The following is a 16,484-nucleotide window of genomic DNA, read 5'->3' as shown; positions in this document are numbered from 1 at the left end:
CCGAAATACGTGTTAGTTTCCAAAACAATACATCCTGAAAGATTTTTTCTTATCATGGTACGTATATTGGTATACGTTTAATTGCAGTCAATGTTAAGGGGAATATTGTATTAAGCGTCATTGATGTGACTATTTTTATGCCGTAGCGATCGTAGTCGTGATCCACGAGTTGTACGACGCAACGTTAACGTACACACCCGGAATGCCGTTCGCACCGCATCCGATGCCCCAGGCCACCAAACCTACCACATACCAGCGACCCCCTAGAGGACATACCAGTGGAGATCCACCGTCTCCCGTACATGCGTCCTTTCCCAGTTCACCTCCAGCGCAGATGAAACTTGTCGGATCGAGCACAAAGCTGGTGCCGAGCCGGGTCGTGCGTAGAGCATTCTGGCAAGTAGTTGTGTCCACGATCGGTACATCCACCTCCTTCGGGATGGACTGGAAAGCGCCGCTGAGGAAGTCGTTCCTCCCCCATCCGGACACCCAGCAGCGGTTGCCATTGAAAGATGTCTGCGGGAGGCAAGCTGTAGCGATGGTAGGCGTTGTGCCGAGACTGACGGTTCCCGAGAGGCGCAGAAGGGCAACATCGTTGCGGAGATTTGCCGCGTTAAAGCTGGGATGCACGAAGTAACGCGACACCGTGAATTCCTGCACGGGCAACGGTTCCGATGTGGACGCTGCGTCCCACTCGCCGAGCCGAACTTTTAGCGTACGGCTTCCGGAACTGTTTAAAAAAGGATCATTGAGCAACTATGAATCCTTCTTCGAGCGTACCAACTCACGTGTAGTCTGATATCTTGTGTGCCGCCGTGAGGACATGGTTACTGTTGATAAGTACGCCCGATCCGACGTACACGTCACCCGGTCCAAGCAGAACCACCTGCCACGGATACTCTCCATAGCTGGCCTGGTTGTTGGTGACAGCGGGTGCATTGGCCACCGGGGGATACTGCAGGCCACACTGGTAACCGCCGGCTGCGCAACAACGCTCGAGCCCCGTTTGGCAAGTCGTTGGAGACGTAATGCTGACCGAAATTAGCGAAAAAGGGGCTGGTGTTAGCGCTGGTGTTGTCGTCGTTGTGGTGACGGTGTTTGCCTTGTGGGGGCAGGAATAGAGTGTGATGACTTCGATCGATTCTCTTTGCTTTCTGCTAGGAGTTTGTAAATTCACTTACGTTCGAAACAATCCTCACATCCAGCTGCCCGGAACCATCCGTGGAGGTGCCGGTGGTTGAGGTGGAGTTTGTATTGCAACGACCCGTCGGAACGCAAATACACGTTTGGCCGCTTGTTATGCCCGTGTTAACGATGTTTGGGAGTATTCCTATAATCAGAAGGAATAAGTAGAATATGCATGTCGTTGATCGAAAGGAAGAAAACCCGATAAGCGAATGGTAAATTATAAATGAAAAGCTAACCCGTTTGCAAAGGGACAACTCCGGTAAGGACGCCGCTGGTGATGCCACTACTTACATTCGTGGCCTGTCTGGTGAGGTCTTTGAATGGAAGAGGGTGGGAATAAAAATGGTAGAAAATACGATAAGCAGCAAATAATTAAAATCATTAAAGCACATCACAGCGTATAAAACAACCGATACGATTTAAAGGCATTCGATTGTGGAAATAAATTACGTTGTCCACTTTTTACCATTGCCTCCCGTCGGTGATCCTTCGTCGGGAAAATTGAACGCTACGTTTCGTTCAACGACGGTTAGCGCGGAAATCGTATTTACTGCTGTCGCAAACAATAAGATTGCTAAAACTGAAAAACGTTTCATCGTTCAAGTGAATTTTAACACTAAGTCTCGATTTGACTCATTCACGACTCGCTGGTGGCTTGCATGTAACGTAAGAGCGAAACGATGGTGTACTGTGAATTATTAATGTATGACCGAGATTCAATAATGTGGCTTAAAGGTCATCCGGTTCATAGATTTCGTTTCACAGTTGAAAATCGTACACAATCTCAAGCTGTCCCTACGGTACAGTTTCTTAGTGATATTCGGATTTGAAGAATTTATTGTACTTTCACAAACCACAAGTGTAGTGTGCCTGTCTTGGCAAATCTATTCAAACTGAGGTTCGCCGCAGTCTGCTTGTGATCCATTTATAGTCCATGGAAATGGCCCAGCTTTAATGACCATGGGATCCACAATTACTTCTAATACCTGCTGACATGCTCTGCCCCTCGACGAACCCCGGTACGATGTAAAACGGCTAAAGTAAATCGATTTCCCTGTTTAGTCCGATTATTAGAGGGCTAGACTGTTCGTTCGTGGTTCAAACAATGGCAACGTTTTTGTCCCAACACCCACTATAATGTGTCAATCTGTTTGGATTTGGTGGAAGCGATAAAAGTGTCAGTAAAATCAAATGTTTAGTTCAACAAAAACTAATCTCATGCAGAAAAAATGGGGACTAGTGTTTGGGAATGAAATTGTTTTTGAGGTGACGCATTGGCCTCGACCGGGCAGTAACAGTAGTAGTTTGTAATAACTTACAAGGGCCTTGGCTTTTTTTCTTATAAATTACTTTATTTTCAAAACTTTTGCACGCCTTAATGTACCTTCCGTTTTACCAGGGGTTGGTTTACGGTTGATGCTAGCTTGTAGTGAATATTGGAAATTTTTCCCCTCAAAAAGAAAGAAAAATAAACCTTTACAAACGCACACCGGGACTGAAAGCGAATAGTCGACTTCGGAATAAAATCTCTTGCTGAGTGGATCGGAACCGATCTTTTTCTTCCTACTCCCTCCTATCTCTTATGCGCTAGAAAGACTTTTTACATTTTGTTCTATTCTGTGCACACGCTTATGATACACGGCTTCCTTCGCCATCACCGCGAATCTCCCCGATGACCGATGCCACCCGCTCCTGAAACTGCATCATGTCCGCCTCCGAGAACACGGTGGCCATTTGTTCGAACGTTTCGCGTAAGAAATCGTCCCGCTTCTGGCGCGTCCGCAGCATACGATCGATTTCCCGCTTTATCCGTTGCCGCAGTCGGTTCTTCGTCTTCTCGATGGTGACGCGTATGTCCTCCTTGTTCTGGCGCCGCTTACGGTTCAGCTCGGCATTACGCTGCCTCCGGAGGGCTTTCTGCTCCGGTGTTTCATTCTGCCGCTTGATCCGCTGCTGCAGGGTATGCTTGGCTCGGATCAGTTGCTTCATGAGTACGTTTTTACCTGGTTCTTCGTGGCCGATCGAAACAGGCGATAGCTCCGAGTTTCCGGCTGGAGGTTGCGTCGAAGGTTCCGTTTTGATGATCTCCGTTTTGTTGTCCTTGGGCTTGCTCGTGTTGTGCCCCGACGGTGGCAGAGATGGATGAGGATGCTGCGCGTGGTCCGCTGGTTGCTGCGGTTGCGGGACTGGTGGCGGATGCGGTAAAGCTGGCTGATGCTGCTGCTGATGCTGTTGCGGCTGTTGCTGCTGATGTTGTTGCTGCTGCTGCTGCTGCTGCTGCTGCTGCTGCTGTTGTTGCTGTTGCTGATGCTGCGGATGGTGGTGCTTGCTGCTGTAGCTTTTCTGCTTGTGAGAACTTCTGGATCCGGGGTTGGGAGGGGGCACCGCTGTCGCCGAGGCCAGTTGGTTCATGTAGAAGGCATTCTTGTCGTAGTTCATGTGTGGAGGGTAGCCGTGGTGGTACAGGTTGAACTCTTCTATGCTGAACGGCGGAGGAAACTCAATCGGGGTCGGATATTCCTGAATGTCCACTTGCAGGTAGGAGTATGGGGTTTCCATCGTAGAGATTCTAACGCGTTAGGAATACACTCGGCTCAATGCGCTACTTCCACGGTCTCATATGGCATTGTTGCAAGTGCCTCGAAACCGTTTCGAATGATGGAAGTAACTTTCTATCAAACAATTTCACGTATTTTAAGGAATAATCTCAAAATAATCACTGAGTTGCACTCTATGTTATTGTTGCCACTTTTATGTTTGACATAAGGTTGTTTCTACCAAGCTTGTACAGGTTGATGCATATGGAATAGTTTGACAGATGGCATCCATGTTGAACATTTTATTTGCAGTGATGTACTGTGACAGAGGAGTGTACTGTGGTATATACGTTTGAATTGGTATTTGAACGGTGACATAGGCCCAGCGTGCAAAATCGTCATGCTATCTCGTTTCGTTGTTAAAAAATGTCTATTAGACAGAACGAGAAAGCACGACGATTTTGCACACTGGGGGTATACCGTTATAGCGACAGCATGTTTTAGTAGAAACAAAAATCTTAATTTTGCATAGTGTGTGCGAAATACTTCATTTTAGTGTCCGCGACAGCCGAGCGGTAGCGTTGGTCAGAAAATCGGCCCATGACCGCCGGTGCTCACCACCTCGACGGCGTGGGTTCGAATCCCAACCGATCCCCTGTACGAGAGGACTGACTATCCACGTACAAAAGGGAAACAAGTCACGTAAGCCCTTAATGGGCAGGCATGACCAAGAGGTCGTTACACCAAGAAGAAGAAGAAGTGTTTTGCAACGACAAATTAAAATTGTAACTTACTCATGCATTCTTTCGGTTATACTTTGAATAATCATTAAATTTAAAAGCAAACCATACTTGAAATTTTTGTTTTCTAATTTTATTTATTGTTAAGTTTACGTTCGAGTAGAGCGGTATGACTTAGCTCTTTACTTAGATACGTTTACAATTGTGTAAGGGCAAGGGCTTAACATTGTGTAATATTCAATGTTTTACCCCCTAGACATATGCTTTGTTCCTGGATTGCATGAGATTAATCGTTCCTGGCCAAACACTTGTAACTCCCACTGTTTGACGACGTGGCTCCGGTAATGGTGAGCAAGTGGGTTTCGCTGATGTGGATGCGATCAATCGGTACCAACACACGGTCATCTTTGACCCATACCGCCGTTGGTTTCGGATATCCTTCTACGGTTCAGTTGATCGAGAAGTTGTTGTTGTGTTTTGAATCGGGTTCTTTCCCTGTGGAAAATGTCCCACTGTGGCTGCAACTGAGGGTAAGGCAAAATATAGCAAAAAGTAGGTCACTAAGGCTTATGTTATTTTATTGCCATGAGCCTCAAACAGAAGGTATAGGAGTATAGTAACACAAAGTTCAACTTACGAGGCCTTGATACGATGTATTTCAGGTACTTCTCGTCCACCAGACTGGCCGGAATGGCTGGAACATACGCCTGAAGCGTTACCGTGCGCGAGATGTCTCTACCGGGTCCAGAGTACGCCTGACACACGTACGGACCCAGATCCTGCAGTCGCACGCGCGTGAAATGCAGCGAGTAGTAGCGGTTAACCATCGAAAGAGGCATCAGGAACGGTTTGCGCCACCAGCTAACGATCGGCATTGGGTGGCCACCGGCTAGACAACGAAGTGTTGCTGGACCACCCAGATTCACCGTGTGTGAGTCGTTTAGATTGCCCAAGATATACGCGTCTCGCGGAATTGGATCTGAAGTCGGTGCCAGGAGAGGGTGCAAAGCCATCGCCACAAAGGAAGCACCGTGCGTTATTAGTTTTGCACACCACGGAGTACGTAGGAAGCAGTATTGTTTTATTTCCCGCCACACATTCGAGAGCGTGAATGACAGGAAGTAGTCACAATCACAAGAAAGAGTTTGATTAGGTTTGATTAGGTTAATTACACACACATGCCACAGGTGCCTAAAAATCTTCCTCGAACATGTATGATATAAATTACGTTTTTTTAACATCTATAATCCGACTCTCTTTAGTGGGATTTTACATTTTCTGGTTTTTATTTGGGTTTATCTTTTTACTATTTTATTTTATTTGTCAGAAAATGTTTTGAAAAATATGTTTTCGCGTTGATCTTATCTGAGATTAAAGATTTGTTTGACACCCCTGCCAGATCGCTATTAGAACCGAAAACCAATCACCAACACCAAGTTGTGTGAGGAAAGGCTTGACCCAGTCGTGACGAACTCTTACCTCTGACCGTGAGCTGCACCTCTCGTAGGACAGGTTCGCCGATGCCGTTATCCGCGATGCACACGTACGCGCCACTGTCGGTGCGACGCAGTTGTACGATCTGCAGATCTCCAGTCGAGGACAGGACATATCGGCCTTGGTCGGTATTTAGCTGCAGAATAAAGAGAACCATCACGTAAAACCCTTAGCCCTTAGACGCATGATCTAAAGATCGAGACTCACCATTATTTCACCCTTGCGCCAACGAATCGATAGCGGCGGGAATCCGGCGGCGAAGCAGCGCAACGTCGCCACTCCACCCTCTTCCGACTTGATGTCTAGCTCCTCGGGCGGGATCTGTTCCAGCAGTACCGGACCTGGAACACCCGGTCTACTGTCGTCTGGTGTTGACCGCTCGACGGGACTGCTGCAGATCTGTGCGCAACCGGCTCGGCAACACTTTTTGTTACCCCGGCAGTCCGCGTCCGAGTAGCAATCGCTGTGGCACTTGGTGACGTTAGCGAGCGATGGACACTCGCCCGATTTGTTTGTGGATCGACAGACTCCCACGAACTCGGGTCCACTTTCGTCCACCGTTTCGCTACTCTGCACGTCCACCATGCACTGCGATCCTGGCGGGCAAAATTGAGTGGCGCAGGGATTATTGCACTGGCACCGTTCGCATCCGTCGCTGCCCTTGTAGGTTTTGTTGATGCCGTATTGACACTGCAACTGACGGCATTCGTTCTCGTTCTGCTCGCAAGAATTCACCTCATACGCTACACGGAAATCAAATCGGAACAGGATGTGTAAGGGGATCGTCTAAGAATGTTTACTTTTCGGCAATAAGTATTTAATTTACTTAGTTAGTCACAATTCCGACAACTTGGATTGGGGTGTTCACAAAAAAAGGCTAGTTTAAAAGCGACTCCGATAATTTTTTTTGATATACTGGATGATTTTTGTTTTGTTTATCGGAGATATGTTATAGACTAACTTATTTGTAACCTATAAGTAATGTATTAAGGTAACTTAGTTGTTTCTAGAAAAACATACTGAAACGCAATGCATTGCGAACCAGATGGTAAAAAAAAACTAACATCGCTCCTGAAAACATGGTGAGCGAACGTTTTGATGATTTTTGAAGTCCACCATAGAACTATTAGATGATCCTTGTTATCAACATACAGGACATTTCTCGCAATGTCGGACCAGACACTGAGAAAAATCATTCTGAAACCAACTAAAGATACGAAATGTGGTGCAGGAAGTCTTACGATTTGTTTAGCAGATTGTAGCATATTTTGTTTATTTGTTCAGTCGCTTTTCACACTCTTTTGTAGTCCTGGCAAAGGGATTGAGTAGAATCTTACTATTGAATGATGGATTTAAATCTTAAGTGATAGTTTTTGTTACTCCTTTTTTATTTGAATCTTTCAAGGGATGCGTATCCCCAAAAGAATGAGTGAGTGAATAAAAGAGTTGCTAGTCGTCATGAAGATTCGAATCCTAAGTTGAGATTCGTATCCCAAGTAGAAAGTCGAATCCCAAGTAAGGAATCGAATCCCTAGAGTGAGCAAAAGAGTTACTAGTCGCCACAGAAAGTAGAATCTCAAATTGGGAATCGACTCTCAACTTGGGATTCGAATCCCAAACTGGGACTTTTCTTACTAACTGTATATGAGTATACAACGTTAACGTTGTCCCGATCGTCCAGATGACAAGAACGGATACGTGACTTATTTAGAGTGTTTTAACGATTATGCTTGAGTTTTGTCAAATTTATTCAATTAATTCAATTTGTAATCAGTACTTGCTTTAAATTGGAAATCAGAACAAGATGTTCGTCATTATTAATTACATTACCTTGTTGAGCGTAGCTCAATGCTACTAAAAGAAGCATTATCGCCGCTAGCAGGACTTTTCCCAACATGTTTTAGCTGAAAGTGGATTACAGTGATCAATTTGAGTTATTTTAAATTAGTTAGAATGCACTTAAATGCTTAGTGATCCAGAGTCTGTAGGTTTTTTTTGTGCCTCTTGATAGCAAACAATTCTACATGATGTTTTGCGACGATGAAAAGATTGCTCCGTGAAAAGTATGCCTATGTCCGTACATTGCACGAGGTGGTCAACTTAGCTCTCGGAACAGGTCGAACAGAAAAATCCACAATATTTGCTCCAGATGTAGTTTTGGATTGTAAGCAAAGCCTTGTTTACTTTAATATTCTACCGCTTTCAAGATATTAAAATAGAAAATTGAGTTGTGGTAAAAATGATCGCTGTTTGAATTCTAGTGCAAAGATGATTGATTAAACTGTCCTACCGCCCGTTGAAACCGAAAGTAATGGATTGATGTTTAATTTATCATAAGGGTTCCATGCTTCATTGCAATAAAACTTTAATCCCCCTCCCACCCGAAACGATTCGCGACTTTCTCCTAAACAACGTTAATAAAGTCTGGACTCCAAAGCTAACAGATAAAAACCTATAGAACAAACTACAACCAACTGGATAGCACTAGTCAATGAAACGAATATTATGTGTTTGTCGTAAACGTATCCCCAAACTGAAAACTTCCACCAAACTAATTTTAATCGCACACCGCACAGCATTACGCACTTTTTTCTGCTGATTCGAAAACCACAGATCCAAGACCGAACCGTTTTTATTACCGTTGCGGTATGTAAAAATGTCAGCTCCGCTAGCTTTGTGCTAGCTAACTGATTTCACCATCCGAATGATTGGATTTTCGCACTCGCCTGCATTTAGCGGGAGCTTTTTCATCGTATACTCCATTGAAGCATCGTCGTCGTTCTTCTCGGAACGTCAGATAAGCATGAATCTGTTTTTCCTTTTCGACCCTGACTATAAACAGGCCAACAAATCACCAACGTCAATAGTCTTATCACTGAGGTCAATTAACAAGAATAATTAAAAACACACTTTCTCATTTTTATTATTGTTTTATTGTGGTATTATTTACGACACCGTTAGAGCAATTAAAGAGCAAGAGAAATAAACGGCAAACGGATGATTTTTTTTTTCTTATAAGACCCTGCTGCGCTGAACAGGACAACATATTTCGCCTATGTTAACACATCGGTACGTATTTGCCGAGTTCGGCAAATCTAATCTGCTACTAAAACTAGTCTAATTGTTCGCTTCTTATGCGTTATTTTGTGTTTTAGTTTCATTGTTGATAATTCCAGTTGACGTGTTTGCTTTGATACAAAAGCTACATCATTCGTTAAATTTCGCCAGATATTTTCTCAATTTTATTACTTAACCTCAGAATGAAACAACTACCCCAAAGCTTACATTGACTATTTGTTTTATTGTCGTAATTGATAGGAAATTAAATGAGTGACCAACCAGTGCACTATTTTACTATTCGTCGCTCACGTAGCGCACCGATTCGCTCAATGTACGTGACACGTGGATTACACTTCCCTCACTGTTTGATTTCATCTCTCCTAAAGTAAGGTAGCACTTAGCATAAGTTTGAAGACTATAATTGCGGGCAGTTTGTTAGAAACGAAACACTTGAACGCACCATCAAAGTGGCACGTTTACGAACTAAGTTAACATAGTGTGAATTTTCTTTTCGAGATTACACCAAACCATGCTTTCTCGGTTTTTACTCCCAAAAGACTTGCGCGTGAGCACATGTTGTTCTTAATGTCGTTGACTTTAGTACAGAATTTGATTCTAAAAAATGAACACATTCATTAACGAGATGACGCTGGGTGCTTTCATCGAAAGATGTGTAAAATTAAAAAGTCACCGCTTTTCATTGTCACAAATTTACGAATAAAACACAATTTAGTAGAGCGAAGATTGGAATTCATTTGAAACAAAAAAACTGGCAACTTTAACAAGTGTAAAGTATGGTAAAATATTTGCTCTTTTGGTTATAAGTGTTAATGTTGCGTCAAAAGAAATCTATAGATTCGTCAAACGGCAAAGGAAAATGGTATCGTGCGTTGAACGGGATTCGAAAATGTATCGTTGGTAATCCGAAAGAACGTAATCCGTTTATGCCAGATTGAAGTCTTGCCGTATAAAAGTGGGAGCTGTATCTGTGGTTGTGTGGATGTTCGTTTTTTACATAAATACTACAATTATTTGGCACATTCGTTGTTCGTCACTGTACGTGTTTTCTAGTTTCGTCATTTCCTCCCTTAGTATACGGTTCACTTTTTAATGTTTATGTTTTACGTGTTTCTTGCTTATTAGTTTCGGTTTCGATTGCATATTTTCTGCATTGGGACGCACACACTTTACACTTAATATATTTGTCGCTCCTATGCAAGCCAAACCGTTCCTTGCGAGTGGAAGCATACGGTTCGTACTTTCACGTTTTCATCCAGCCGGCTTTAGACGACGGGTGGTTCCGTTCCTAGATCGGGTCTGTAAGTGTAAAACGTAAGTTAGTTGTTCGTTTGAAACTGACTCCAAAACAGTCCATCATCATTAGTCTGCCCTTTTTTTTGGTAGGGTTGCGACAGTGCTTTGTCTTATGGCGTTTTGTTTTCGTTGATGAATTTCTCTTTTTTAGATTACGCTACATTTATACATGGGAACGATTTTCATCTCGATATGTTGCTGCCTCGTTGGCGTGGTAGTATGTACATTCGTTGTTTGTTAGGCTGTGTTAGCGAGGAGTGGCTGGATAACGAGCTGCTTTAAGTTCCAAGTGATACAAATACATTTTACAACTCTTGCGCTTAAAGTACTAGAAATGAGCAACAATTAAATTCAAACGAATCATTCCAAACAATTAGCTAAATTTGGAGCTATTAAAAGGCTTTTTCAACGGGAAACATTGTATAATGTGCAAGCCCAACTTTGTATTGAGTTTGAAGTAAACAAACGTTGGAATTTTCTATTGCAATATGCAACATGTCTTTAAAATGCATCACATGCCAAAAATTATTTAAAACGGTGCGTTTCTGATTCTCATAGTTTCTGCCATTACTTCTACGTTTTCTGTGTAGTGGAGAAATTATAACAATGAGTCCCATTCTGGAAACAGAAGGCTATGTACAACGGTCGGTATATGAGCTGCTCCATTTCCAATGCAGGCGAGGGGAGCAAGTTTTCGACGAACGTAAGAGCTTTCTTTTAGCTGACGTTTCATAAGGAAAGCCACCGCATTGAAATAACAGTGCAGAAAGATACGATTAGTGTCATAACCAGGATACTCGGTGCACAGTGTTTGGTCCAGCCGGCACCATTGTACGGCCGTGGATAGATTATGTGCACCGGCGGTGGTTCTTCGACTTTGTCGAACTCGTACGGCCCGAGAGCGTCGTCGAGTTCGTCAAAGTCCGTATAGAGTAGTGAGGATGGAATCCAGGAAGGGCTAGAGTGGGTGCAAGTATATTTACCATACGTTTCCGGAGCGATAGCATGCGCATAAATTGGGACGTTTGTTAGTAGTGTTAAGGAGGTACATGACTAACGATAGGAAGCCGTTGGGATGTGCTCTATCTACAAATATCGCTATAGGTAAATTAGTATCTCAATTTTTTCTCTACATCAAAGGAGGAAATCGTTCAGACTCTAAATGATTGGTTAAGTAAGTTTTTTTTAATTTAAAGAGCGAGATATTTAGTTTATATTTTTAGAAATCATGCTAAATAATTCCTCTTAATGCAATCTAAGCTAGAGTGGTAGGTTTCAAATTAAGTCTAGCTTGAGTTATGAAAACGATATTTGATAGTGTACAACATCCCAACCATTAAGGCATCAGAAACTAATCATCAAAGAGAAAAAAAATCGGTTCTTACTCGTCACATTCGTCGACGTTCACCGTGCGGATGGCGTGTTCACGGAGCTCGATCGCCTTGTTCTGTTCCGAGTTTTCCACACTGAAGACGCATCCGTTGAAGCTATCATTGTAGCGATTACCGGTGAATCCTTCAATGTCGGGTACTCCTCCTGAAAAAGCAGAAAGAGGAGTCAATCTGATGTACACGTCTCTTGTGGCATAGAATTCCCACACATACCAATGTAAATGCTGCCAGGGATGTACATGGTTTCCTGTTGGGTCGGACGTGTTTCACCGTGCACCGTAAGCGAATCGACCTGCAGGTGGAATTGGTTGCGTTCGCGACGAATCAGCGCCACGTGTCGTTCGCCATCGGCCACATAGACGTCGTTGTTGCGGACGTACGACTCTTCGCCGTTCATGCGGATCGTCAGCTCGACGAATCCGCCCTGAACCGCCAGCGCGATGAAGTCGTTGTCGGAGAACTTCTCACCGTTTCGCTGGCCATACCAAAGGATCAGTCCATTCTGTTCAGAAGTACTGAACATGATGGCGATCTCGGTAGTTCGCTGGTATTCGTTCTTTGTGATCACGCTCGGGTCGACCTCAATGAAGCCGTTGCCTCGGAAACGGGACGCCACAAGCGACTTGTAGACGTTCTCGCATCGCAGGCCGAGGTAGCCTTGAGGGCATGTGCAGGTATAGTTCTGACCATCTGAGTGCGTCTGACAGAGAGCCCCGTTCTCGCACGGCCGCTGATCGAGGCAGATGTCGGTTACGGTTGAGCATCCGGGACCATCGCGTCCTGGTGGACACGCGTTCGGCCTTGTATCGATACCCGGCGTAACCGCTTTCTCGTGGCCGCAGTCGTACACGTTGGCCGATTCGCGAATGTCCTCGATCATGTTCACCTTGTTACCGGATGTCTCAAGCTAGAAGAGAGCAAGAAACAAGACGTCCATAATTAGTCGACTGTGGAGTGGAAGGGATAACGTTATGGTGTCGCTAATCGTACCTCTCCTATGCAGCCCTCGAATCCACGGCGAACTCCAATCTCTTGACTAAGCAATAGCCGCTTGTCGTAACCACCGGCGTAAATATTCGTATTCAGTTGGATCGGTTTGTTTCGGTCGGCCATTTCGTTGATGACGTTTTCATCGTCCACTTGAAGGTACCCGATACCGGCCTTCGAACGCCCAGCAGACACTACATGCCATTTGCCAACCTCGACCGGAACACTCGAACGCAAGACTAGCGGTTTCATTTCTGAAATGGAAAAACATTCACTGATAAGAAATGTTTGTGTCACCAAACAACTTGTAGTCTTTGTATCTCACTTCCGGCTACACTGTAACGCAGTTCAACGACGCCATTGTTTAGGACTACTGCCATAAAGTCGCCGTACGCCTGCTCGTGTTCTGCTGCATAGAACATTACGCCGTTCTCCAACGAGTCCGCCTTGAAGCGGAAGCGGATGCTACGTCTCGATTGGAACTTACTGTTGAGAGGAAACATACAAACAAAATGTTACTCACAGGCCCTCATGCACATGACGGTGTTACTTACTCGTAGGCCGCATAGCTGCCATCCTTGAAGGCCAGCGTTGCGTCCGTATAGTGTTCGGTGTACTGACAGTTCGGGCCGGACTTGTGTACCGGGCAGTAACACTCTGGTCCTCGGTCCGTGTCTTCACATCGACCAACTCCGCATGTCGTCGCCGTGCAACCGACTCCCGCATTCTGGCAGTTTTGACCCGTGAAGCCCTCGCGGCACATACACTTGTAACCTTGTGCGGACTGTGCCTCCATGCAGGTACCGGCGTTGTTGCAAGGATCTTCGGCGCACGGTTCACAGACCGTGATGCCGACCGTCGATAAGGCATCCCCATAAAGGTTCACCTCACGGTCATGCAACTTCAACCGGCTGATGCAACCGACGAAGCCTTCGCGTGACTCCACAGCTGACGACGGCACGTAGTCGAAGCTCGGTACTCCTCCAAGGAACAGGTGATCGTCCAGGCTAAGTCCGTAGAACTTGAGTTTCTCGGGGAAATTGACCGGTGTCTGATCGTCGACGATCAGGAAGCCGTTGTTGCGCACTCGGTTCACCTTGACCGTGTGCCACTCGCCGAGGCGTACCGGTTTCTCCGGCTGCAACATCACCTGCTGGCCATCGAAGCTGAACCGGAACTGAGGGTATCCGTTACGCAGAGAGAGCGCGATATAGTCCTGGCTTGGGCGACGCTGGGAGGTGTACAGGATAAGACCGTTCAGTTTGTCCGGCTTGAACGAAACCTCGAAGTAGAACTTGGAGTACACGTTATCAAACGACTTGTACTCGATGTAGCTCTTCGGTGACTGCGGGAAGAATGGAATGACGTTGTTCACCACGAGCGTGGTTAGCGCGTTCACCGTTTGGCCTCCGTGTTTAGCCGAGCAGATGTACGTTCCGGCATCCGAAGCTTGGACGTTCGTGAGCGTTAGGATGGACTGAAAATAAGGAAAGATCCATTGAGAACTAGGTTTCTCTCAACAATGTTACCGTATATTCATGACCTTTCAACTTACACTTCTGGTGTCAACGTCGCTGGGAAGGCTTCCGTCAGGGCGTGTCCAGTGGAATGACGTTGGCTGTTGATCGGTGTTGCACTTCAAGCGTACCGTTTGTCCCCGATCGGCATGTTCGACACGTGAGGTGCTTTGTGGGACATCCGGGATGGTGTTCTCCTCTACCTCGAGGTGGAAGTCGGAAATGTACCGCAGTCCATCCTCGGTGTAGCAGATGCATGTGTACTTGCCAGTGTCATCCTCACGAGCATTCTGAATGTACAATCGATTGCCTTCTTGCTACAAAGTTAGAGGGAATCAGAATGTCATAGATTAAATACGATGTGGTTAAACTTCCTCTTCGTCCAACACAAAAGTTAGAAACTTACACGAATGTTGTTCGGCAAGGACTTTCCGTCAGCCTTCTCCCAGCGGATCGGTACGCTCGTTCCGGCCGATGAGCTACAGTCAACCACGAGCGATTCACCCGGTTTCACGAATGAGCGCGACGGGACCAGCTGCAGGATGGGCAGAGATTCCGGAGCTACTCGTCGAAACGGCGGAGAAAAAGAAAGACACAGAAAGGAAGGCAAAGGCGAGCACATCGCAGGATGGGAACACAAAATAGGAGAAAAGAAATGAATTAGTGGTATTCGCTGTTTTCGACCACACGGAAGTGGGAATAGCAGATGGACAGGCTATGACACCTTGCCCACGGCAGCCCACCTCTATAAGGTCTGTAGGTTAAAAAGAGTCGTTACAGGCTGTGTCTAATACATTCACTTCTACTTGGCTTAGTTTATTATCCGTATGCGGCGTTTTATCTTTTGCCTCGCTCGGATACGCTGTTCAACTGTTCTACCACTGATTATTTGCTACTTGGAACACGGGGTTACGTAGACGGAAGCGAAAGTTTAATTGTTCCTACTTTTATGGTTTTGCATTTGACCCTTCCCGAGGGCGCATTGAACGAAACACACATACACAATAATCCCTTTACCCCTAGTTGTTCTTGTTATCTAAACAGTTAGGCATGACCATGTGTTAGCACCATAACCTTATTATTAGCCGGCTTGATAGGTTGTTAGTCATCTTATGAACGTTAGTAGCATAACGGGCTGGTCGAATGATGACACCATGTCCTGGTGGTTGAAGCGCGCACGAAACAACAGAATGACTGCGTGACAGAGACCGAAGAGTTTTATCGAAGATAGGATAACAGGAATGACTAAATACATTCCATGATTTAAAACAAAGGAAAAGGAAAAGTCGAAATCGAAACGAAATGACAAAAAGCGAAAGAATAAAGTTATTCAATTCAACAAAACAAAGAGATATAACCAATAAAATATAATTAAATAAGAATAACAAAAAAGCGACACACATCAAATGCAAGCTTATTGAAGATGAAAGTAAAAGAAAACAATCTGCTAATATACGCTCAACCAAGAAGACAGGACGATAAGCAAAACACACAACAAAAGAGAAGCCTTGTCGCTCACATAGAAAAACGGAAAAAAGCACACGCATCAACACAAATTGAAACTGTTTACATACCGTTGTATACGATCGCTGGGTGCGGATAGATTTGAAAACAGAAAAGTGAGGGAGGAGTGTGCTGTAAATTATTATTTTCGTGCAATCTAGACGTTTGTAAATTTGAAGATTTTCTGATAGTTTTTGGAAATAAGATATGAATTTTGAATACAGGGTTCGTCGCTTGCTTTGTAGTTGATGTCTTTTGTGTTTAAGTTGTTTTTTGACAATAATAGTAATAGACATCCTTTTGAGTGATGATGTACACAAGCTACCTTTGAAATGATGTTAAGTTGTGTGTCACGAATGTCTTTTTTTAAAAGAAGTTTTGAAACAACATCACTTTTGTAGACGTGGGTAGAAGTTATCAATTTTCGGATACTCATGGAGGCTCCATCTTTGATCGTCTTCCTCGTACGATTTCCTTAGTTAGTTTACAGTGCGTCATCGGACACGTATTAGATTTATGTAGCAACTATCAGTAGACAAAAAACACACAGCAGACGCTTTTAGGCTACATCCTATTGTATAGAACGTGCTTTTAGCCACCAATCACATTAGACACGAGGACTAGGAAAAAAATGATGCACATTTAGGGGACTCTCTAACCTACACGAAAAACAGACAACAGCACACAAACTAAACGATGTCAGGGTTCCACAATACTCCACAGCACTGCGAGGTACGGGACGGTTGCTTCGAA

General features: G+C 44.7%; 1 protein-coding gene across 1 annotated transcript in view; it reads right to left on the bottom strand.

Annotated features, from left to right (window-relative positions):
- Nucleotides 1–8,954: 8,954 nt before the first annotated feature.
- LOC131260641 (basement membrane-specific heparan sulfate proteoglycan core protein) overlaps nucleotides 8,955–16,484 on the bottom strand; it is a 102,744-nt gene continuing 95,214 nt past the window's right edge. The window contains exons 47-54 of the mRNA XM_058262413.1: nucleotides 14,635–14,789; nucleotides 14,267–14,545; nucleotides 13,266–14,188; nucleotides 13,037–13,197; nucleotides 12,715–12,965; nucleotides 11,938–12,631; nucleotides 11,719–11,869; nucleotides 8,955–10,336 (exon numbers count right to left, since the gene is read on the bottom strand). Coding sequence (XP_058118396.1) covers nucleotides 10,303–10,336; nucleotides 11,719–11,869; nucleotides 11,938–12,631; nucleotides 12,715–12,965; nucleotides 13,037–13,197; nucleotides 13,266–14,188; nucleotides 14,267–14,545; nucleotides 14,635–14,789 — 2,648 coding nt within the window. The 3' untranslated portion in view covers nucleotides 8,955–10,302. The remainder of the gene's footprint in view (nucleotides 10,337–11,718; nucleotides 11,870–11,937; nucleotides 12,632–12,714; nucleotides 12,966–13,036; nucleotides 13,198–13,265; nucleotides 14,189–14,266; nucleotides 14,546–14,634; nucleotides 14,790–16,484) is intronic.

This window comes from Anopheles coustani, chromosome 3 (assembly GCF_943734705.1).
Source record: "Anopheles coustani chromosome 3, idAnoCousDA_361_x.2, whole genome shotgun sequence".
NCBI lineage: Eukaryota > Metazoa > Arthropoda > Insecta > Diptera > Culicidae > Anopheles > Anopheles coustani.
Note: the sequence above shows the minus strand (reverse complement) of the source record. Positions and strands in the feature narration are given on the sequence as shown.